Source organism: Pan troglodytes, chromosome 17 (genome assembly GCF_028858775.2).
Source record: "Pan troglodytes isolate AG18354 chromosome 17, NHGRI_mPanTro3-v2.0_pri, whole genome shotgun sequence".
Taxonomy (NCBI): domain Eukaryota; kingdom Metazoa; phylum Chordata; class Mammalia; order Primates; family Hominidae; genus Pan; species Pan troglodytes.
Genome location: NC_072415.2, coordinates 89,432,164 through 89,456,781, shown reverse-complemented (window position 1 = coordinate 89,456,781; position 24,618 = coordinate 89,432,164). Strand labels below are relative to the sequence as shown.

General features: G+C 49.4%; 1 protein-coding gene across 24 annotated transcripts in view; it reads right to left on the bottom strand.

Moving 5' to 3' along the window:
- Positions 1 to 294: 294 nt before the first annotated feature.
- The window catches only part of ATP9B (ATPase phospholipid transporting 9B (putative)), a 318,298-nt gene continuing 293,974 nt past the window's right edge, over positions 295 to 24,618 (bottom strand). For 13 of the 24 annotated variants that reach the window (XR_010152083.1, XR_010152079.1, XR_010152081.1 and 10 more), the window contains 4 exons: positions 5,853 to 5,910; positions 4,642 to 4,845; positions 3,363 to 3,395; positions 295 to 1,256 (listed from right to left, as the gene is read on the bottom strand). Coding sequence is in view for 19 of the 24 variants with exons in the window: in XM_016933938.4 (XP_016789427.2) it covers positions 1,120 to 1,256; positions 3,363 to 3,395; positions 4,642 to 4,845; positions 5,853 to 5,910 (432 nt within the window). In the remaining 5 variants the exon portion in view is untranslated. Of the gene's footprint in view, positions 1,257 to 3,362; positions 3,396 to 4,641; positions 4,846 to 5,852; positions 5,911 to 22,163; positions 23,526 to 24,618 lie in introns of those variants that run through there. The other 11 variants (XR_010152080.1, XR_010152082.1, XM_063796103.1 and 8 more) reach the window with 5 other exon arrangements.

The window sequence follows — 24,618 nt, the reverse complement described above, 5'->3', positions numbered from 1 at the left end:
AGTGTGATTTTGCAAATAGAAAAAGGATGGGAAGGACACGCGTGCTAGCAGCAAAGTCTCTGGGCAATGATTTACATTGGTGGCCGCGATGGAATTGCGTTCGGAAACGCCAATGTTTACGCAACTTGCCTTTAGAGTGTGTGAGAAGAGCTCTTTATGTGAGAACTCAGTAACTTGACTGTTTTTACTGAAAAGCGAAATGCAAGTATAAAGCGAGGGTGTCTTCAGCAAAGGGCAGGCTGTGGGGCAGGCCGTCTGTCTGAGCGGGAGCTGCAGCTGATGTGGACACGGGCCTCCGTGGAGCCTCAATTTTATTACATTTGAGTAGGAATGACTTTGTGTTATAACATCAAAGAAAGAATTTGAATGTTAGGGAACTGCAGAAATTAAACTTTCAGTCTAATTCTCAGAATGCCAGAGTAAGATGAACCCTTTACAGTAATAGTGAAATAATTCGGGCTCATTTCCAGTAGAAACTCAAGCTGCTTCAATATGGAAATACAATTTTGACAATACAAAAAAAGAAAGAAAAGCAGGGGTGAGGCCCCACACTTAAGAGGAAGAGGCTGTCGCAGCATCTGTGCCCTGGGCTTGCCTAGCAGGGGTGACATCCCTGCACTGAGAGGGAGAGGCCGTCCCAGCATCTGTGCCCCGGGCTTGCCTGGCAGGGGTGACGTTCCCGCACTGAGAGGGAGGGGCCATCCCGGCATCTGTGCCCTGGGCTTGCCTAGCATGGGTGAAGCCTCACACTGAGAGGGAGAGGCCGTCCCGGCATCTGTGCCCTGGGCTTGCCTGGCAGGGGTGACGTCCCTGCACTGAGAGGGAGAGGCTGTCTCAGCATCTGTGCCCTGGGCTTGCTTGGCAGGGGTGAAGCCTCGCACTGAGAGGGAGAAGCCATCCTGGCATCTGTGCCCTGGGCTTGTCTGGCAGGGGTGACGTCCCTGCACTGAGAGGGAGAGGCTGTCTCAGCATCTGTGCCCTGGGCTCGCCTGGCGTACCCTCCCTTTCTCGTGGTGCTTGCTTGGTAGCAATGGCAAACCCTGCGTTCACTGGCAAGGGCACAAGGTACTGGGAAGGGCAGAAGGTGCTGGGGCCAGCCCGCTGGGGGTGCACAGCCCCTTAGGAGGCCAGCTTGCAGTAGCTGGGAGGAGAGAGCTTGCGCCTCAGGTACTTGAGGACATACAGCGGGAGGCAGCTGACCACGGTGATCGCCGACACTTTCCACAGGAAGGTCACGGTGGTGATAAAGGCAACATCTGTTGGCAGGAAACAGAGAAAAAGGTAAGAGCTGACCAAGAAGCCCTGGGCCCTCATGGCCACAGCCACAGACCTGGCCAGGCCACCAGACGGTCTAAGCTTGCCACGGAAACATCACTGTGCATTTACAGGGGCCCAGCTCCAAATCTCAGGTTTTCTTTTTTTTTTTTTTTTGAGACGGAGTCTCGCTTTGTCACCCAGGCTGGAGTGCAGTGGCTCGACCTCAGCTCACTGCAAGCTCCGCCTCCCGGGTTCATGCCATTCTCCTGCCTCAGCCTCTCCGAGTAGCTGGGACTACAGGCGCCCGCCACCACGCCCGGCTAATTTTTTGTATTTTTTAGTAGAGACGGGGTTTCACCGTGGTGTCGAACTCCTGACCTCGTGATCCGCCCGCCTCGGCCTCCCAAAGTGCTGGGATTACAAGCGTGAGCCACCGCGCCCGGCCTCAGGTTTTCTTGACTGCAGAATTGTTTGACCTGCATACCGGGCATAATTCATTCTTCTTTTAATGGAAAAAACAAAACCAAAGCATTATAGATTGCAGGCCGGGCGCAGTGGCTCATGCCTATAATCCCCGCACTTTTGGGAGGCCAAGGCAGACGGATCACTTGAAGTCAGGAGTTCGAGACCATCCTGGCCAACATAGGAAAACCTCACATCTACAAAAAAGACAACAAAACATTAGCCGGGCGTGGTGGTGGACACCTGTAATCCCAGCTACCGGGGAGGTGGAGACAGGAGAATTGCTTGAACCCGGGAGGTGGAGGGTGCAGTGAGCTCAGATCATGCCACTGCACTCCAGCCTGGGGACAGAGTGAGACTCCATCTCAAAAAAAAAAAAAAAAAAAGGTAGGCCTGCCATGGTGGCTCACGCCTGTAATCCCAGCACTTTGCGAGGCTGAGGTGGGTGGATCACCTGAGGTCAGGAGTTTGAGACCAGCCTGGCCAACATGGGGAAAGCTTGTCTCTACTAAAAATACAAAAATTATCCTGGTGTGGTGGCAGGCACCTGTAATCCCAGATACTCAGGAGGCTGAGGCAGGAGAATCACTTGAACTCAGGAGGCAGAGGTTGCAGTGAGCCAAGATTGTGCCACTGCACTTCAGCCTGGGTAACAAGAGTGAGACTTCGTCTCAAAAAAAAAAAAAAAAAAAAATGGTTGCAGATGACTAATGTCACCAAACACCACTGAATGGGTGGACAACGCTCTGTGGCAGAATTTGTGAAGGCACTGAAGTACTAGTTGTGGTGCTTAGGGAAGAAACACCAGCTCACCTAACCTGTGGGATGTGTTTGGACGATCTAGGCTAGCCATTTTTTTGTTTTGTTTTGTGTGTGTGTGTGTGTGTGTGTGTGTGTTTCTAAGGTAGAGCTGACTTTATGAGGGGCTGGGGGCAACAGAGGGCAGCTGGCAGTTCCATCTGCAACACAAATACTCAGACCGGTCTGCTCTTAGACGCTCTGAGCCCGGCCCACCCAGAGAATGTTCTCGCCTGTCACCCTCCCAGCATCTCCACAGAAGAACCATCTACTCACCAGGACCAAGCTGTACTGCTAATGACTAGCTACTTGAATTCTGCATGAAAAGAGGCAGATGAGAAACTGGAGATTTACATACTTCGAATCTACATATAGTGGAAATCCCTTTAGACTGTTGCCGGATGGGATAAAAAGATCTATGGAGCAGAGTTAGAGGCCTTTGTAAAATAAATGACACAGGGAAGCGCTGGATCTCTGTATGAAGGGGAATTCCTAAGTTTGTGTGTACTCATTTTCTGAAGACCCTGGAAGTGTTTTCCAGCAGCTCAGCCCCTACAACTGAAAAGGCAAATATGTTTTAGGGGCTCATGCAATCCTCAGCAGATGGCAGGATGCCCGGCCCCTTCCCCTCATTCAGGGCCACCAAGCCCCTGAACAGGCAAGCCAACAGCACTCAGCCCACGACTAGCCGAGCAAGCACATGGCCACCAGTTTACGTGACATCAGAGAGTTCGTGAGGAACACTGAATTAGAGGAAGGTTTGTTTTTCTTATTAGTTAAGTATCTTTATCAATATTGTTTGGCTAAATTTCTACACTTTTGAAAGAAATGATAACTTTACCTACCTAAGAAAGCTCCAAAAGACACTCTGCCTATACCTGTTCCAAAACAGTAATAAAGAAAATAAAGGACAGATTAAAGGAGATACCAGGATATTTCAAGGGGTTAGCAAAAGAATAAGAAATACATTAAAAAGCAATAAAATGGCAGTGCAAGCTGCGTTTTCAATGTGGTTTTAACATCTCATTTCCCTGCCTGATACCATACAACTGTTTAAACATCACTGAAACCCAATAGCTAAGGGCTCCTGTGTCTGAGAAGCACACACCTTGGCATTCCCCTAGGAGACAGAGACCTATCCAGGTCTGAGAGGAGCTCACCACAGAAGGCGCACACGCTGGAGGGCTGGCCATGTTCTGCAGGTGTGAAAGGAGCTCTGCACATTCATTCACATGTATGTAAGCGTGTTACTACTGATCTTCAGACCCGCCCCTAATGGGAAGTGATACCGTCTCCAGTTTGCAGACGCAAAAGCTGAGGCTCAAAGTCGTGGTGAGTCCTGCCCACGCCCGCGATGCATGTCTTTGTCATTTTGTGAGCTCACTGTGGCACTGAGTGTGTTCACGTGTCCTTGAGTGTGTTAATTCATGATCTTACAGGAAAATATTCTAAGAGCCAATTTTCAAAAGAAAAATAACTAGCACATTATAACTTGAAAATAACCATTTCTTATGAGCCACGGGTATTTTCTGAGAGTTCTTTTATGTAAGAACAGGAACATTTCACATTTTCCTACGTACAGCTTCACCACTGCATGGACACTCAGGCACTGAGACAAGGACAAGTGCACACGCGGCTGTGTTCACCTCCCGCAGGTCTGAGTCCCAACTGCTCCCGAGTGGCTGTGCTGCTCATGTCAGGGGACCAGCCAGCCAGTGACCGACGGGGCTCAGCCCCTCCTGTCAGGGGACCGGCCAGCCAGTGACCGACGGGGCTCAGCGCCTCCTGTCAGGGGACCGGCCAGCCAGTGACCGACGGGGCTCAGCGCCTCCTGTCAGGGGACCGGCCAGCCAGTGACCGACGGGGCTCAGTGCCTCCTGTCAGGGGACCGGCCAGCCAGTGACCGACGGGGCTCAGCGCCTCCTGTCAGGGGACCGGCCAGCCAGTGACCGACGGGGCTTAGCGCCTTCATCCATGGTGCAGGGACAGTAAGAGCAGGCACTTTCTGATATGGGTTTTACCATGATCCACAACTTAACACAACGTATTCAGAAGCAACAATAAGAAAATACTTCAAAATCATGAATAGAGAACGATTCAAAAAACAATTCCAAGGCAACTTACCAAAATATTCATTGAGAAAAGCGAGTGAGGACACGTAGCAGCCTAAGCTGAGGAACTCGGCCACCACCATCAGCCAGTGCCACGTGCGGACGGTCAGCGCCACCATCAGCAGCTCGGTCAGGATCAGTGCGGTGAAGGAGATGGCCACCACGTGGACGAACTCAGACTCGAAGAGCACCAGGGCCCCATACATGAGGATGCCGCCTGAAAAACAGCAGGAGCTTTTTCCATGCACACGAGCAGGGTGTAAGCCAGCTAGAGGAAACAGCCTTGAACCAGCAACGTCACTCAAGACCCTTAAAAATAGGGGATAGGCCAGGCGCAGCAGCTCATGTCTGTCTTCCCAGCACTTTGGGAGGCTGAGGCGGGTGGATCACCAGGTCGGGAGATCCAGACCAGCCTGGCCAACATGCTGAAACCCCATCTCTACTAAAGATACAAAAAATTAGCCAGGCGTGGTGGCGCGCGCCTGTAATCCCAGCAACTCAGGAGGCTGAGGCAGAAGAATCATTTGAACCCAGGAGACGGAGGTTGCAGTGAACTGAGACCACACCACTGCACTCCAGCCTGGGTGACAGAGCGAGACTCCGTCTAAAAAAAAAGGCGGATAATGGCCATGCCCATGCTTCATGCTGATGAACAAGTCACTTAAGCTCTGGATTATGGACAAAGTAAGATGGGATCCTAGCTAGATCAGTTAGAAATGGCAAATCGAGGCAGACAAACTTTTTAATCTCTGGATGCGAAGCCACACCTCTACTTCAATTAGTGTAAATAATTATGTGTTGCATGTAATTAATATATCTGATCTGTTAGTTATACTTGCAACAATCTCCCATTTATCTGAACACTAAACAAAGGGCAGCTAATGGCTTCTCCTTACATAACTCAGATTTCTCAAAGTCTTTTTATCACTCTATGAAAGAAAGCCATTGTGCAGGGTATACAATGTGGTAAGTGCTTGTTAAAATCTTTCTGGATTAACATTTAATTAAAAACTAAGTCAGTTTTTAGGTGGCATGCATCAGTTAAAAAAAAAAAAGGAGCCATGTTGCTGGAATATTGATTTACAAGATAAACAGAAGGGAGTATTTAACTGCTGATGTCATTTTAAGCTGTTGGAATTTAATCTGCAAGTAAAAACAATATTGCTAACAAAAAGACCAAAATAAAAAAATCTTTAGTCCAGTAAACTAAGGATCTCGTCTTACCTTGGTAAATACTGATTAAAACCCAGATGAGGAAGGTTTTGAAGGACAAGGATCTTCCCTAGGGAAACAGTGGAAGAGCGTCGTTAGTGCGCAGAACCACCTGCTTGACTCACGCCTTCCAGGAGTGAGCTACGGGTCACTTCTGAAAGACCCAGGTCCACAAGCCCCATCCATGCCACCCCAGCCACCTGGTCTACCAGCATTTCGGGCGCCTTTTCCTGACACCCGAATCCTGAAGAAGCTGCCTGGGTCCCACACGTGTCCACTGGTGCCTGAGGTTAGACGTTCATGTTGTCTTCTGTTTGACCTGCCGTCTTGTTGGCTCTAGTAAGCCAGGAGTGATGTATACAAGCAAACATTTCAGTGAACCAGGGGGAAAGGCTCTTGGCAATAAAAACATTTTCCCTTATTTCTTGTCAACAAATACTTCTATATTTACTGTTTGGTTTTTTCAGATCAAAAGATACAGAACGTAACAGTTCTTCAGTAAGGATGGCACATCTCAACTGAAGTAAAAAGTTATCCCTTAAACCCTCGCTGGAGAACATGTCACATACATAACCCCATGGAATGGGTCCTTGCGCCAGGCTCTTCACTCTGCGAAGTTGAAGGCAGGTGACGAGGTGGCAGGAGGCAGGTGACGAGGGGGCAGGAGGCAGGGGACGAGGGGGCAGGAGGCAGGGGAGCTCTGGCCCACGGGGTTACTTGTCCCACCGCATCCCTGAAGATTAATTTAGAGTCCAAGAAGAGAGGCTGAGTCATTAACAATCGCCCTGACTTGGTGCTAAAGAGCTGTCGAAAGTGACGCGTGTTGAGAGGCCCTGTCTTTATGTGAGGCCTTCGTTTGACACCTTCGCATCTATTTTCTCAGTTACACAGAGCAGACGTCGTTTCCATTTACAGACGAGGAAACTCGAGAAGTTCCGTGATTTCCTCAGGTTCTTGCTGGAGGCTGGTGGCGCTAAGAAGTGTAGTCTGCTGATCAGAGCCCAAAGTCCTGCCCTGATTTAGGGCTTCCCCACCCACGGGGGAGATTCTCCTAAGGACAGGAAGTGGTTTAAAGAGCCACAGAGGAAAGACAAACCCTCACGGAAGCTCAGGGGACACAGAAGACAGCAGGGAAGATGGAGGATGGTGACAGGCTGTGCTCAGGGCCTGTCTGAACCTGCACCTGCCTGAGTCTGCTGAAGACCTTTAGACACAGGCATGAGCCATCACAGAACAGAGGCGCGGATGCTGGAAATGCGGCTATATTCCTGCAGGAGGCCACCAGTGGCAGATTTATGAATTATAATTCTAGTTGTAGTTTAATTATAAAAGACAAGTGTGGTGACATATGTTAAGTGTTTTCCTAGGTTGCAAGAGTCAGTGTGTGAAGATGCTGACGGAGCTTGAGCCCTCACACGTGAATATGAAAAGGAAGATTCAAATTCACTGTGACGAAGAAGCACTACTGTTTTTTTTTTTTTTTTTTTAAGACGGAGTCTTGCTCTTTCGCCAGGCTGGAGTGCAATGGCGCGATCTTGGCTCACTGCAACTTCTGCCTCCCAGGTTCAAGCAATTCTCCTGCCTCAGCCTCCCAAGTAGCTGGGACTATAGGCGCCTGCCACCATGCCCAGATAATTTTTGCATTTTTAGTAGAGAGGGGGTTTCACCATGTTGGCCAGGATGGTCTTGATCTCTTGACCTCATGATCCGCCCACCTCGGCCTCCCAAAGTGCTGGGATTACAGGCCTGAGCCACCGCACCCAGCCAAGCACCACTGATTTTTAAAAAGCAGAAAACTTTGAAGTTAAACCATTTATATACTCCAAATAAGTTCTCTTGGTACGTATTTCCCGAGGACATTTCTCTCCCTGGATAATGGTAGGTGTTTGGTCTTTGGTCATGAAATTCATCTGTAATTAAGTATGTGGCTCATTTTATTCAAAAACTGTAAAAGGAAATTTAATTATTTTGACATAAGAAAGAAAAGGCTTATTCTGTGGCCTGATTTGCTGAAATGTATTCAGTTTTATTCATGTGGGTCAATGATTGGTGTCTATGTGGAAGACGAAGTGGTGTCTGTGCTGCCTCTTTTTAGGAGCTGCCAACAGGGAGCACCTCAGACCTGCACCTGTGGGGTGTTCCATATCGAAGCAGATGATATTATAGATTAATAAAAGCAAACACAACAGAATGGGTACAAAAAACATCAACAAAATAGATAATTTGAGAAAAATATCCGTACACCTCCTATTAATGGCTCCCAGACTGTAGCTCTGAGAACAAAATCCTGTTATATTTGATGGTACAGACACGTTACTCATAGAAGCAATTCATTCACTATGGGTTTCATGTTATGGAAGAAGCCACTCTTCTGGGCCAGGTACCTCTTCATTTGGTTTAGGAAGAGATGAAGATGTCTGTCACTCTGACTGATGTCCCCGTATGTGTGGAATGCCTGGAGTGGAGTCCTGCCTAGCACACACCTTTCTTCTGCGTTCTTGGGCTCAGGACTTAATCTCTGTGCCTCAGTTCCCTCCTCTGTGAAATAGAAGTAATAGTGGCATGTGGCTCACGTGCATGAAATAAAATGAGCCATGAAATAAAATATGCACAATGCCAGCAGCATAGTAAATATTCACTGAATGCTACTATTATATTTACCATTAAATATTACGGATTCAGAAAGTATATTTCTATCATACCAAAAATTGTAAAAAATAAAATCAAGCAAATTTTTAAAATTTATTTTCATTTTTTTGAGATGGAGTCTTGCTCTGTTGCCCAGGCTGGAGTGCAGTGGCACGATCTCAGCTCACTGCAACCTCCGCCTCCCAGGTTCAAGCGATTCTCCTGCCTCAGCCTCCCGAGTAGCTGGGATTACAGGTGTGCACCACCATACCCGGCTAATTTTTGTACTTTTAGTAGAGACGGGCTTTTGCCATGTTGGCCAGGATGGTCTCGAACTCCTGACCTCAGGTGATCTGTCTGCCTCGGCCTCCCAAAGTGCTGGGATTACAAGCGTGAGCCACTGCGCCCGGCCAAATCAAGCAAATTTTAAGGAAAGATTAACCAACCTCAAAGTCATATGCGTACAGTTATTCGTACGGAAGCACTCAGTGCTGTGGGGCACAGAGCACGCTGATGCGCGTGTGGCGTGAAAGTTGCTCCCTCTGCAAGGATCGGCACCGTGGCATGGGACCAGCCACTCCAAAATGCCAGGACTCCTGTCCTGAGTCTGTAACCACTTTTATCTCTATTATAATTTATTCTCCCAGCCTACCTCCTCAGTATACTTTCTCTGATTTTTTTTTTTTTTTTTTTTTTTTTGAGACGGAGTCTTGCTCTGTCGCCCAGGCTGGAGTGCAGTGGTGCTACCTTGGCTCACTGCAGGCTCCGCCTCCCGGGTTCACGCCATTCTCCTGCCTCAGCCTCCCGAGTAGCTGGGACTACAGGCGCCCGCCACCACACCCGGCTAATTTTTTTGTATTTTAGTAGAGACGGGGTTTCACCGTGTGAGCCAGGCTGGTCTCGATCTCCTGACTCGTGACCCGCCCGCCTCGGCCTCCCAAAGTGCTGGGATTACAGGCGTGAGCCACCACACCCGGCTCATTTTTTTTGTATTTTTAGTAGAGACGGGGTTTTACCGTGTTGGCCAGGATGGTCTCGATCTCCTGACCTCGTGACCCGCCCGCCTCGGCCTCCCAATCTGATTCTTACTAGAACAACAACAACAACAACAAATTTCGCCTGTTCCCATAATTGTAATTCTTTGAGAGAAGTTTGGGAGTGTGGAGTAGAAAGATCCTATAGGCAGATGCAAGAGGAGAAAAAGTGCAGTCAAAGCATATCAAGAACAAACCCTCCAAACAGAGAGGGAAGGACGGTGCTCACGGTGGCGCCGGGGAGAGAAGCCCCAATTAACTGGGGCTCTGCACGCGTCTCTGGCCTTGGCAGGAAGGGAAGCTGGGGAGGAAGTGCGGGCTTCCTGCCATTCAGTGCCTGGCCTGCTCTGCTGAGGGTAGAGACGTGCCAACGACGAGGGTGCCAACGACAGAGTATGCTGGTGGTGGGGTCCTACAGCAAAGGGGTGGGCAGGTGACGTTCCCGACAGCTCTTCTGCTTGCCACACTCACTCCACTGTCACTTTTATTTCTTCTATTAATGGTCTGAAATTATGGTGACTGATTTCTTCAGGGTCTCATTCCTTCATTCTTACATGGATAAGCTCAATTTCATTAAATACATCTCTTAGAATATAAAATGAACTTCAAATATTACTGGACAGAAAGTTCAAATATTACTGGACAGGTTAAATGAGAGCCACCAAGCAGAGAGTGTGCACCTAAAGGTGGGCTTGCTGCCACAGAGTGCTCGCAACTGGGCCAGGGCCAGGTGCAGACATGGGCTGGTTTTGAACTCCACACTTTGAAGGATAAGACTGCAGCTTTGCAAACAGAATCCTGTTTTTGTAGAGACAGGGTCCTGATCTGTTGCCGAGGGATGGGGTGCAGTGGTGCGATCACAGCTCACCGCAGCCTTGACCTTCCAGGCTCAAGTGATTCTTCAGCCCGGGCAGCTGGGACCACAGGCACCTGGCGCCATGCCCAATTCTGTTCATCTATCCTAGGAAAATTGAAGACTTTCTTGGCTCTGACTCCGTTTTCTCATCATTTTGCCTTGAAATCACTTTAGACTTGCAGGGAAGCTGCAGAAGCAGCGCAGACAGCCCCACGGCGCCGTCCAGCTTACCCGGGGCCACGGCGCCGTCCAGCTCTCCCGGGGCCACGGCGCCGTCCAGCTCACCCGGGGCCACGGCGCCCTCCAGCTCACCCGGGGCCATGGTGCCGTCCAGCTCACCCGGGGCCACGGCGCCGTCCAGCTCACCCAGGGCGACACTCCATGGAGACACAGACACGCACCGTGGCAGAGAAATGGTGTGGAGGTCCTGGTTTTTCTCAAATGTGCTTTTCCTGCCCAGGGCCCCACACAGGACCCCACACTGCTCTGGCCGTGATGTCTCCTGGGCTCTGTGATCTGGCCAGCGCCTCTGTCTCCCCGTCCTTAATGACCTGGCTGCTCCTCAAAGCTCCGGACATGTCTTTTTGGAATGCCCTTGATTTCGAATTGTCTGATGTCTTCTACTGATGACACTACTGGGGAGGATTTGTTGAGGAGACACGTGTCCCCTGCAGGGCTCGACAGCAGGAGGTGTGGTGGCCTCTCTCATCCCTGGTGACAGGAACTGTGACCCTGGAGTTCCACTTCCCTTGGAAGACCTCGTGACAGTGGCTGCTGCCTTGGTGCCCCAGCGGGGCCTCCAACTGCCCTGGTTCCTTCACCATTTATAACTGGAATCCTCTGGTTGAGGAGGCGCTTTCTCTGCATACACACAGTGCAGGTGAAGATATGTGTGCTCTCTGGTTGAGGAGGCGCTTTCTCTGCGTACACATGGTGGAGGTGAAGGTATCTGTGTGCTCTCTGGTTGAGGAGGCACTTTCTCTGCATACACACAGTGCAGGTGAAGATATGTGTGCTCTCTGGTTGAGGAGGCGCTTTCTCTGCGTACACATGGTGGAGGTGAAGGTATCTGTGTGCTCTCTGGTTGAGGAGGCACTTTCTCTGCGTACACACAGTGCAGGTGAAGATATGTGTGCTCTCTGGTTGAGGAGGCACTTTCTCTGCGTACACACGGTGGAGGTGAAGATATCTGTGTGCTCTCTGGTTGAGGAGGCACTTTCTCTGCGTACACACAGTGCAGGTGAAGATATGTGTGCTCTCTGGTTGAGGAGGCGCTTTCTCTGCGTACACACAGTGCAGGTGAAGATATCTGTGTGCTCTCTGGTTGAGGAGGCGCTTTCTCTGCATACACACAGTGCAGGTGAAGATATGTGTGCTCTCTGGTTGAGGAGGCACTTTCTCTGCGTACACACGGTGGAGGTGAAGATATGTGTGCTCTCTGGTTGAGGAGGTACTTTCTCTGCATACACACGGTGGAGGTGAAGGTATCTGTGTGCTCTCTGGTTGAGGAGGCGCTTTCTCTGCGTACACACAGTGCAGGTGAAGATATCTGTGTGCTCTCTGGTTGAGGAGGCACTTTCTCTGCGTACACACAGTGCAGGTGAAGATATGTGTGCTCTCTGGTTGAGGAGGCACTTTCTCTGCGTACACACGGTGGAGGTGAAGATATCTGTGTGCTCTCTGGTTGAGGAGGCGCTTTCTCTGCGTACACACGGTGCAGGTGAAGATATGTGTGCTCTCTGGTTGAGGAGGCGCTTTCTCTGCATACACACGGTGCAGGTGAAGATATGTGTGCTCTCTGGTTGAGGAGGCACTTTCTCTGCATACACACGGTGGAGGTGAAGATATGTGTGCTCTCTGGTTGAGGAGGCACTTTCTCTGCGTACACACAGTGCAGGTGAAGATATGTGTGCTCTCTGGTTGAGGAGGCGCTTTCTCTGCGTACACACAGTGCAGGTGAAGATATGTGTGCTCTCTGGTTGAGGAGGCACTTTGTCTGCATACACACAGTGCAGGTGAAGATATGTGTGCTCTCTGGTTGAGGAGGCACTTTCTCTGCGTACACACAGTGCAGGTGAAGATATCTGTGTGCTCTCTGGTTGAGGAGGCGCTTTCTCTGCGTACACACAGTGCAGGTGAAGATATGTGTGCTCTCTGGTTGAGGAGGCGCTTTCTCTGCATACACACAGTGCAGGTGAAGATATGTGTGCTCTCTGGTTGAGGAGGCACTTTCTCTGCATACACACAGTGCAGGTGAAGATATCTGTGTGCTCTCTGGTTGAGGAGGCACTTTCTCTGCGTACACACGGTGGAGGTGAAGGTATCTGTGTGCTCTCTGGTTGAGGAGGCACTTTCTCTGCGTACACACGGTGGAGGTGAAGGTATCTGTGTGCTCTCTGGTTGAGGAGGCACTTTCTCTGCATACACACGGTGGAGGTGAAGGTATCTGTGTGCTCTCTGGTTGAGGAGGCACTTTCTCTGCGTACACACAGTGCAGGTGAAGATATGTGTGCTCTCTGGTTGAGGAGGCACTTTGTCTGCATACACACAGTGCAGGTGAAGGTATCTGTGTGCTCTCTGGTTGAGGAGGCACTTTCTCTGCGTACACATGGTGGAGGTGAAGGTATCTGTGTGCTCTCTGGTTGAGGAGGCACTTTCTCTGCGTACACACAGTGGAGGTGAAGATATCTGTGTGCTCTCTGGTTGAGGAGGCACTTTCTCTGCGTACACACGGTGGAGGTGAAGATATCTGTGTGCTCTCTGGTTGAGGAGGCGCTTTCTCTGCGTACACATGGTGGAGGTGAAGATATCTGTGTGCTCTCTGGTTGAGGAGGCACTTTCTCTGCATACACACAGTGCAGGTGAAGATATGTGTGCTCTCTGGTTGAGGAGGCGCTTTCTCTGCATACACACGGTGGAGGTGAAGGTATCTGTGTGCTCTCTGGTTATCATCTAGTCATGCTGCTGTCTAGGTTGCTGTGCAGGGTGTTCAGTGCTAGCCCGTGGGAGGCTCAGCCTCTGACGCCGTCAGACCTGCCTCCCGCACCAGCCTCACTGATTCTTGTTCAGCAGTTCCTTACTTTTTTGCTCCACAAGAAGTTTCAGGCTCATCTTGTATTTCCCTTGCCTCAGCCCTGGAATTAACCCCTTCTCTAGGGCTCTGCGTGGTGGGGGACGGCACAGGGTCTCGTCCGCATAATCTGCAACACTGAGCATGCTCACTACCGCCTGGTTCCTGATTCTAGCCACTTGGTGTATGGCCTAGGACTGTGTGTGTTTACTAAGTCATGCTCACACATGTCCGCGTTTATTTCTTCATCTATTTATTTATCTCACAGAAACCACAAGCCCAAACTGATCTGGGCTTCAATCCAGCCCTTCATTTCTAACTTCGTCGCTAACAGGGAGAAATCTGCTTCTCATTAGCTACCATGCATGGGCTTATTGATTCCTGTAAGAAGCAAATGCCAAACGCAGCCCACGGTTTGCAGTTCTTTTTGTCTTCAGCCTTACAGTGAACCACAGTCAAACGCCTTTCCCAAGGCCACTGAAAAGAGCTCCTTTCTTCCCATCCCACAGTGTGGTTCTGCGGTTCATGGGCCGCTGTCTGCACTCCTCCTCCCTTCGCTCCATGCTGGTGCCGTCCAGTGGGCTCTGAGAGAGGCACGGTCAGGTGTCCGCCACCACCGCGCCAGACAGAGCAGCTTCCACACCCACACCCCCTCGGGATGCCTCTCCGGTCACCCTCTACACTCAAACCTTTAGCGACCACTGACGGGTCTCTTCCCTACAGTTCTGCACCTCCCAGGTGTCCGGTAAAAAGAATCAATACCAGCTTTCAAGTCTGGCTTCTGCTGCACAGCAAAATGCACAATGTATGATCCATCATGTCATGTGAGTCAGCAGTAACCCCTCATTGCTAAGCACAATCCCACTGCCCGGTGGCATGACACACAGGCTGGCCGTGTCCACTAGGATGTCCTTCATCACACACAGGCTGTCCCCGTCCACGGAGATGTCCTTCCATCACACACGGGCTGTCCCCGTCCACGGAGATGTCCTTCCATCCACGCATGGGCTGTCCCCGTCCACGGAGATGTCCTTCCATCACACACAGGCTGTCCCCGTCCACGGAGATGTCCTTCCATCCACGCACGGGCTGTCCCCGTCCACGGAGATGTCCTTCCATCACACACAGGCTGTCCCCGTCCACGGAGATGTCCTTCCATCCACGCACAGGCTGTCCCCGTCCACGGAGATGTCCTTCCATCCACGCACGGGCTGTCCCCGTCCACGGAGATGTCCTTCCATCACGCACAGGCTGTCCCCGTCCACGGAGATGTCCTTCCATCACGCACAGGCTGTCCCCGTCCACGGAGATGTCCTTCCATCACACACAGGCTGTCCCCGTCCACGGAGATGTCCTTCCATCATGTGTGAGCTGTCCCCGTCCACGGAGATGTCCTTCCATCACACACGGGCTGTCCCCGTCCACGGAGTTGTCCTCCATCCACGCACAGGCTGTCCCCGTCCACGGAGATGTCCTTCCATCACACACGGGCTGTCCCCGTCCACGGAGATGTCCTTCCATCCACGCACAGGCTGTCCCCGTCCACGGAGATGTCCTTCCATCCACGCATGGGCTGTCCCCGTCCACGGAGATGTCCTTCCATCACGCACGGGCTGTCCCCGTCCACGGAGATGTCCTTCCATCACGCACAGGCTGTCCCCGTCCACGGAGATGTCCTTCCATCACGCACAGGCTGTCCCCGTCCACGGAGATGTCCTTCCATCATGTGTGAGCTGTCCCCGTCCACGGAGATGTCCTTCCATCACACACGGGCTGTCCCCGTCCACGGAGTTGTCCTCCATCCACGCACGGGCTGTCCCCGTCCACGGAGATGTCCTTCCATCATGCGTGAGCTGTCCCCGTCCACAGAGATGTCCTTCCATCCACGCACGGGCTGTCCCCGTCCACGGAGATGTCCTTCCATCACACACAGGCTGTCCCCGTCCACGGAGATGTCCTTCCATCACACACAGGCTGTCCCCGTCCACGGAGATGTCCTTCCATCCACGCACAGGCTGTCCCCGTCCACGGAGATGTCCTTCCATCACACACAGGCTGTCCCCGTCCACGGAGATGTCCTTCCATCCACGCACGGGCTGTCCCCGTCCACGGAGATGTCCTTCCATCCACGCATGGGCTGTCCCCGTCCACGGAGATGTCCTTCCATCCACGCACGGGCTGTCCCCGTCCACGGAGATGTCCTTCCATCACGCACGGGCTGTCCCCGTCCACGGAGATGTCCTTCCATCACACACGGGCTGTCCCCGTCCACGGAGATGTCCTTCCATCACACACAGGCTGTCCCCGTCCACGGAGATGTCCTTCCATCATGTGTGAGCTGTCCCCGTCCACGGAGATGTCCTTCCATCACACACGGGCTGTCCCCGTCCACGGAGTTGTCCTCCATCCACGCACGGGCTGTCCCCGTCCACGGAGATGTCCTTCCATCATGCGTGAGCTGTCCCCGTCCACAGAGATGTCCTTCCATCCACGCACGGGCTGTCCCCGTCCACGGAGATGTCCTTCCATCACACACAGGCTGTCCCCGTCCACGGAGATGTCCTTCCATCCACGCACGGGCTGTCCCCGTCCACAGAGATGTCCTTCCATCCACGCACGGGCTGTCCCCGTCCACGGAGATGTCCTTCCATCACACACGGGCTGTCCCCGTCCACGGAGATGTCCTTCCATCACACACGGGCTGTCCCCGTCCACGGAGATGTCCTTCCATCACACACGGGCTGTCCCCGTCCACGGAGATGTCCTTCCATCACACACGGGCTGTCCCCGTCCACGGAGATGTCCTTCCATCCACGCATGGGCTGTCCCCGTCCACGGAGATGTCCTTCCATCCACGCATGGGCTGTCCCCGTCCACGGAGATGTCCTTCCATCCACGCATGGGCTGTCCCCGTCCACGGAGATGTCCTTCCATCCACGCATGGGCTGTCCCCGTCCACGGAGATGTCCTTCCATCCACGCGTGGGCTGTCCCCGTCCACGGAGATGTCCTTCCATCCACGCGTGGGCTGTCCCCGTCCACGGAGATGTCCTTCCATCCACGCACGGGCTGTCCCCGTCCACGGAGATGTCCTTCCATCCACGCACGGGCTGTCCCCGTCCACGGAGATGTCCTTCCATCCACGCACGGGCTGTCCCCGTCCACGGAGATGTCCTTCCATCACGCACGGGCTGTCCCCGTCCACGGAGATGTCCTTCCATCACGCACGGGCTGTCCCCGTCCACGGAGATGTCCTTCCATCACGCACAGGCTGTCCCCGTCCACGGAGATGTCCTTCCATCATGTGTGAGCTGTCCCCGTCCACGGAGATGTCCTTCCATCACACACGGGCTGTCCCCGTCCACGGAGTTGTCCTCCATCCACGCACGGGCTGTCCCCGTCCACGGAGATGTCCTTCCATCATGCGTGAGCTGTCCCCGTCCACGGAGATGTCCTTCCATCCACGCACGGGCTGTCCCCGTCCACGGAGATGTCCTTCCATCACACACAGGCTGTCCCCGTCCACGGAGATGTCCTTCCATCCACGCACGGGCTGTCCCCGTCCACAGAGATGTCCTTCCATCCACGCACGGGCTGTCCCCGTCCACGGAGATGTCCTTCCATCACACACGGGCTGTCCCCGTCCACGGAGATGTCCTTCCATCACACACGGGCTGTCCCCGTCCACGGAGATGTCCTTCCATCACACACGGGCTGTCCCCGTCCACGGAGATGTCCTTCCATCCACGCATGGGCTGTCCCCGTCCACGGAGATGTCCTTCCATCCACGCATGGGCTGTCCCCGTCCACGGAGATGTCCTTCCATCCACGTATGGGCTGTCCCCGTCCACGGAGATGTCCTTCCATCCACGCATGGGCTGTCCCCGTCCACGGAGATGTCCTTCCATCCACGCATGGGCTGTCCCCGTCCACGGAGATGTCCTTCCATCCATGCATGGGCTGTCCCCGTCCACGGAGATGTCCTTCCATCCATGCGTGGGCTGTCCCCGTCCACGGAGATGTCCTTCCATCCATGCGTGGGCTGTCCCCGTCCACGGAGATGTCCTTCCATCACGCACGGGCTGTCCCCGTCCACGGAGATGTCCTTCCATCACGCATGGGCTGTCCCTGTCCACGGAGTTGTCCTCCATCCACGCATGGACTGTCCCTGTCCACGGAGATGTCCCTCCATCCACGCATGGACTGTCCCTGTCCACGGAGATGTCCTTCCATCACGCATGGGCTGTCCCCGTCCACAGAGATGTCCTTCCATCACGCGGGAGCTGTCCCTGTCCACGGAGATGTCCTTCCATCCACGCATGGGCTGTCCCTGTCCACGGAGACATCCTTCTGCCCACTGGCTGAAGGGCACAAGGTTGTTTCCAGCTTCTGGCAGTTATGACAGTGCTGCTGTGAACATTCATATATAGGATTTAGTATGAATCTAAGTTTTCATTTCTCTTGGAGAAATACCTAGGAACAGGACTACTGGGTAAATATATGTTTACCTTTGTAAGAAATGCCCAAACTGTCTTCCGAAGAGGCTGTATCATTCTCCCTTCACCCTAGCAGTGAAGGGGAGTCTCTGCTGCTCTGGACCCTCCCCAGCCTTTCACATTGCTGGTATTTCGGCTGTTCTAGCACGGGTGGGTACACGGCATCTCACGGTGGCTTCAACTTGCAGTTCCCTGATGAAAATGGCACTGAGCATCTTCACAGGCTTCCTTGCCATCTGTGGATTATCTCTGGGGTGGTGTCCGTTAATATCTTCTGTCTACTTTAAAAACTGGGTTGTTCTCTTGTTGAATTTTGGGGGTTTCTTATATACTATAGAAACAACTCCTTTATCAAAAGTGTGACATGCAAATATTTCCTTCTAGGCTGTGGCTTGTTTTTTCATTAACAGTGTCATTCACAGAGAAAAACTTTTTTTTTTTTTTTTTTTTTGGAGACAAGGTCTCGCTCTGTCACCCAGGCTGGAGTGCAGTGGCTCAATCACAGCTCACTGCAGCCTCCAACTCCTCAGCTCAAGCAATCCTTCCACCTTAGCCCTCTGAGCAGCTGGGACTATAGGCACACAGCAACCACCATGCTCAGCTCATTTTTTTCTATTTTTTGTAGAGACACGGTCTCACTATATTGCCCAGACTGGTATTGAACTTCTGGGCTCAAGTTATCCTCCTGCTTCAGCCTCCCAAAGTGATGGTATTACAGGCATGATAAGCCACTGCACCTGGCCAAAACTTTTAAATTATGGTAAAGTCTAATTTATTATTTTTTTCCTTTAAGGATCATGATTTTTATCTCATGATTAAAAACTCTTTGCTTAACCCAAGGTCATGCATATTTTGTGTGTATTTTCTTCTGAAAGGTTTATAGCTTTACATATAGGTCAAGGGTCCACTTTGGGTGGATTTTCACATGAAGTGTGAGGTGGAGGTTGTGGGTCTGTTGCTCATGGGCGGCGAATTGTCCCAACAGCTGCAGACACAACTCTTCTCCTTCTGATTTCCTCTCATGTTTGCCAAAGATCATCTGACAGATGTGATGTATTTCTGGGCTCTCTTTTCTGTTCCACTGATCTTTTTGTCTATCCTTTTGACAATAATACATTGTCTAACTGATTACTATTTTACAGTAAGTCTTGGAATCAGGTAGTGTGTTTTCCAACTCTGTTCTTTTTCTAAATTATTTTGGCAATTCGAGTTCCCTTGCCTTTCCATATAAATTCTAGAGTGAGCTTGTCAATGTGAAGCAACACTGAGGCTCTCAATCCATGAACATCTAATTGAGGCTCAATCCAGGAACATCTGTTTACGCCTCCCAACCCAGGAACATCTGTTTACGCCTCTCATTCCAGGATCATCTGTTTACGCCTCCCAATCCAGGAACATCTGTTTACGTCTCTCAAACCATGAACATCTGTTTACACCTCTCAATCCAGGAATATGGGTTTACGCCTCTCAATCCATGAACATCAGTTTATGCCTCCGAATCCAGGAACATCTGTTTATGTCTCTCAATCCAGGAACATCTGTTTACGTCTCTCAAACCATGAACATCTGTTTACACCTCTCAATCCATGAACATCTGTTTATGCCTCCGAATCCAGGAACATCTGTTTATGTCTCTCAATCCAGGAACATCTGTTTACGTCTCTCAATCCATGAACATGTTTACGTCTCTCAATCCATGAACATCTGTTTATGCCTCCGAATCCAGGAACATCTGTTTATGTCTCTCAATCCAGGAACATCGGTTTACGCCTCTCAATCCATGAACATCTGTTTACGTCTCTCAATCCATGAACATCTGTTTATGCCTCCGAATCCAGGAACATCTGTTTATGTCTCTCAATCCAGGAACATCTGTTTACGTCTCTCAATCCAGGAACATCTGTTTACGTCTCTCAATCCAGGAACATCGGTTTACGCCTCTCAATCCATGAACATCTGTTTACGTCTCTCAATCCATGAACATCTGTTTACGTCTCTCAATCCATGAACATCTGTTTATGCCTCCGAATCCAGGAACATCTGTTTACGCCTCTCAATCCATGAACATCTGTTTACGTCTCTCAATCCATGAACATCTGTTTATGCCTCCGAATCCAGGAACATCTGTTTACGTCTCTCAATCCAGGAACATCGGTTTACGCCTCTCAATCCATGAACATCTGTTTATGTCTCTCAATCCATGAACATCTGTTTACGTCTCTCAATCCATGAACATCTGTTTATGCCTCCGAATCCAGGAACATCTGTTTATGTCTCTCAATCCAGGAACATCTGTTTATGCCTCTCAATCCAGGAACATCTGTTTACGTCTCTCAATCCATGAACATCTGTTTATGCCTCCGAATCCAGGAACATCTATTTACGTCTCTCAATCCAGGAACATCGGTTTACGCCTCTCAATCCATGAACATCTGTTTACGTCTCTCAATCCATGAACATCTGTTTACGTCTCTCAATCCATGAACATCTGTTTACGTCTCTCAATCCATGAACATCTGTTTACGTCTCTCAATCCATGAACATCTGTTTATGCCTCCGAATCCAGGAACATCTGTTTATGTCTCTCAATCCAGGAACATCGGTTTACGCCTCTCAATCCATGAACATCTGTTTACGTCTCTCAATCCATGAACATCTGTTTACGTCTCTCAATCCATAAACATCTGTTTATGCCTCCGAATCCAGGAACATCTGTTTATGTCTCTCAATCCAGGAACATCTGTTTATGCCTCTCAATCCAGGAACATCTGTTTACGTCTCTCAATCCAGGAACATCTGTTTACGTCTCTCAATCCATGAACATCTGTTTATGCCTCCGAATCCAGGAACATCTGTTTACGCCTCTCAATCCATGAACATCTGTTTACGTCTCTCAATCCATGAACATCTGTTTATGCCTCCGAATCCAGGAACATCTATTTACGTCTCTCAATCCAGGAACATCGGTTTACGCCTCTCAATCCATGAACATCTGTTTACGTCTCTCAATCCATGAACATCTGTTTACGTCTCTCAATCCATGAACATCTGTTTATGCCTCCGAATCCAGGAACATCTGTTTATGTCTCTCAATCCAGGAACATCGGTTTACGCCTCTCAATCCATGAACATCTGTTTACGCCTCTCAATCCATGAACATCTGTTTACGTCTCTCAATCCATGAACATCTGTTTATGCCTCCGAATGCAGGAACATCTATTTACGTCTCTCAATCCAGGAACATCGGTTTACGCCTCTCAATCCATGAACATCTGTTTACGTCTCTCAATCCATGAACATCTGTTTACGTCTCTGAATCCATGAACATCTGTTTACGTCTCTCAATCCATGAACATCTGTTTATGCCTCCGAATCCAGGAACATCTGTTTATGCCTCTCTATCCAGGAACATATGTTTACGCCTCTCGATACAGGAACATCTGTTTACGCCTCCCATTCCAGGAACATCTGTTTACGCCTCCCATTCCAGGAACATCTGTTTACGCCTCCCATTCCATGAACATCTGTTTACGTCTCTCAATCCAGGAACATCTGTTTATGCCTCTCAATCCATGAACATCTGTTTACGCCTCCCAATCCAGGAATATGGGTTTACGCCTCTCAATCCAGGAACATCTGTTTACGCCTCTCAAACCATAAACATCTGCTTACGCCTCTCAATCCAGGAATATGGGTTTACGCCTCTCAATCCATGAACATCTGTTTATGCCTCCGAATCCAGGAATATCTGTTTATGTCTCTCAATCCAGGAACATCTATTTACGCCTCTCTACACTTGATCTTAGCCAAAAGGCCGAGAAGCGATGTATTTACATCTCTCAATCCAGGAACATCTGTTTACGCCTCTCAATCCATGAACATCTGTTTATGCCTCCCATTCCAGGAACATCTGTTTACGTCTCTCAATCCAGGAACATCTGTTTACGCCTTTTACAGTTTCTTTCCTCAGTGTTGTTGGTTTCCAGCACACAGATCTTGCGTGTATTTTGTTAGAGGTACACTTCATGTCTCACTTTCTTGTATTATTATAAATGCTTAAATGTATTATTATAAATGTTTACAAATTTTTTCAAACCCCAATTATTCATTGCTAGTGTACAGAATCAAAATGATTTTGAAAAATTATTCCTTGTATCCTGAAACTTTATGAAGTTTACAAGTATAGGAGGTTGTATGTGTGTGGATTCCTTGGAATTTTCTACATAGAAAATTATAGCATCCACAAACAGAGATATTTTTATTTCCTCCTTCCTAATCTCAATGTTTTAAATTTCCTTTTATTGTCTTATTCACTATTATTTTGAAAAGAATATAAGTATACAAATATACATTTCAAAAGATAAAACCATTTGAGAGTATTCTACAGAAAATAAAAAATAGTGAAGGGGTCCGAATGGTTCAATACCTAATGGCACCAAAGATTTCATGAAGAACTGTATATTACCTACTTGATATCTTTACAATTAGCACAACTACAAATCAAATGTCTCTGGAGTTAGCTGGTAATGTAAGATTATGAATTGGTAACAAAATTCACAGCCACAGTCTGAGATATTTTGGGACCACGTGAGCTGGCTCAGTTAACCAGGGTCACCTTACTAGTCCTGATGCCTGGATCTTGGAGTAACTAGCTTCTCTAAGCGGTTACACACCATTCAGAATGAATGAAGACATGTGCAGAGTTAGGAGAGAGATGAGTAGGTCAGTTTCCCGTCTTACTGGCATCCAGAAAATTAAGTGCCTGAACTCATCGTGAGTAAAGTTTAATAATTCAAAGCAGAATTTGAGCTTCAAAAGAACAACAAAATAGTGTTGCAAATATACCATTTTCTGTAAAGAATAAAAGCTACATAGTTTTAGGAAAGCGAAGGAAATCCTGACTCTTGGTTTAACTGATTCATTCACTGCCTCATTTGTTTATCAAATACTTACTTAACAGATACTGTGTCGACGCGTGGCTCAGGCCATCGAGACACAGCAGGGGACAAATGTTTATACTTGAGGTTGGCTAACTCATTAGGACAATAAGTGAGATTTATAATGCGTGCCTTATTTGTACTTTTAGATTATAAAGACTGGTTATCAAATACACATAAAAAAGAGATTTTCTTTCCAATTGAGTCTTCTCCTGTGTGCAGGGAATGCATGCCTTGCCTCCCTGGCTCGCCTCTGAAGGTATTTTATAAATTTACGGTGACCTGAGATATGTGACTCAGAACTGACTGGACCGGCACTCACCAGTCAGCCACTCACATTTCAGTCCGCGGCCCTTTATGCTGTTGTTACTCACACTGCAGGCTGTGGCCCTTTATGCTGTTGTTACTCACACTGCAGGCCGCGGCCCTTTATGCTGTTGCTCTATGCCACTGATTCACTGCTTTCTCATCCTGACTAGAATACAGACTTGTTGAGAGCAGGGCTATGTTGTCCTACATCGCAGGAGCTTGAGCCGACGGACTGGGGACTTGGTGTCCACTGACACTGACCGGTGTGGATAAACTGCGTTGGCACATCCAGTCTCCAGCTGCCCCGATCATCAGACAACAACGCAGAGTGCTGCAGTCTGCGCTACCTTGGCGAACTGTTCAGAAGGAACAGAAAGCTTCAAAATAGTTCTTTAGCTTCAATAAGAAAAAATAACTAAATTAACTTTAGTGGCTCAGTACTTTAGTGCTATTTTCTTTTCAAAGAATTTGAAGTGTAGTAGATTTTTAAAAAAGTTACAATGCAGATAAGATGTTGAAGAAAAGAAGCTTAGAGAAAATGAGTGACTGCATTCTTGACCAAAAAAAAAAAAAAAAAAATGTAGGGATGGTGACCTGACTTTAGGATACTAAAACATTCTAAATTGTTGCTCACCTTAACAAAAACGGAAATTTAATACCCTTAATGAGATCCAACACAATCAGAAGTGAACAGGGTTCAACGGCACCAGTAACACAGAACTTACGGATTCCATGGCCACAGTTACGGATAATTAGCTGCTCCGTCAGACACCTGTGGCCCTATGAACCTCTTGTTACTAGAGCCATCTAGATATCCACAAAGAAAGAGACTGGTGGGTACAATCTAAATCCTTGAAAACAGTAAAAACGTGTTACTGCCCCACTCCAATAGCCGGTCAAGATGGCTGTGGCATGACAGTCCTATGACAAGTTTCTCCCAGCACAGTGATCCGGGAGCACCGGCTGGGGCTACAAGACCCCTGGTGACCTCTGCCCTGCTTGCGTGCCGGTTTCCTAGGGTTGAGGGTAGCGCATCGAGGTTTACGTTCGTACATGAAAAGCTTGTTCCCGTATGTTTGTAAGGCAGCATTTAGGTAAACATTTTTAGAGTCTCTGGGAATGAGGAAATGCATATGCTACTAAAATGATCATTATTCACACTAGCTTCCCGAAGTTTTTGGATCTTTGCTCCTTACTCTGCTGTACTTTATCACAATGGTTTCATCAGTTTAAGATACTTAAGCGGTCTTGCTTCTAGTTATAGTAGGTGTGACCTGGGACGATGTTTCCCAGTAGTCACGATGATGCCACCATGATAATAATGCTTGGTATTTATATTTCATGTGATACTGGTGAACTAGCTTTATTTGTCTTGATTATAACAGTAATGAGAATTCTTTATTTTTTTCAAGAAACTTTAAAGTCTTTATTTCATTAGACCATTTCAAT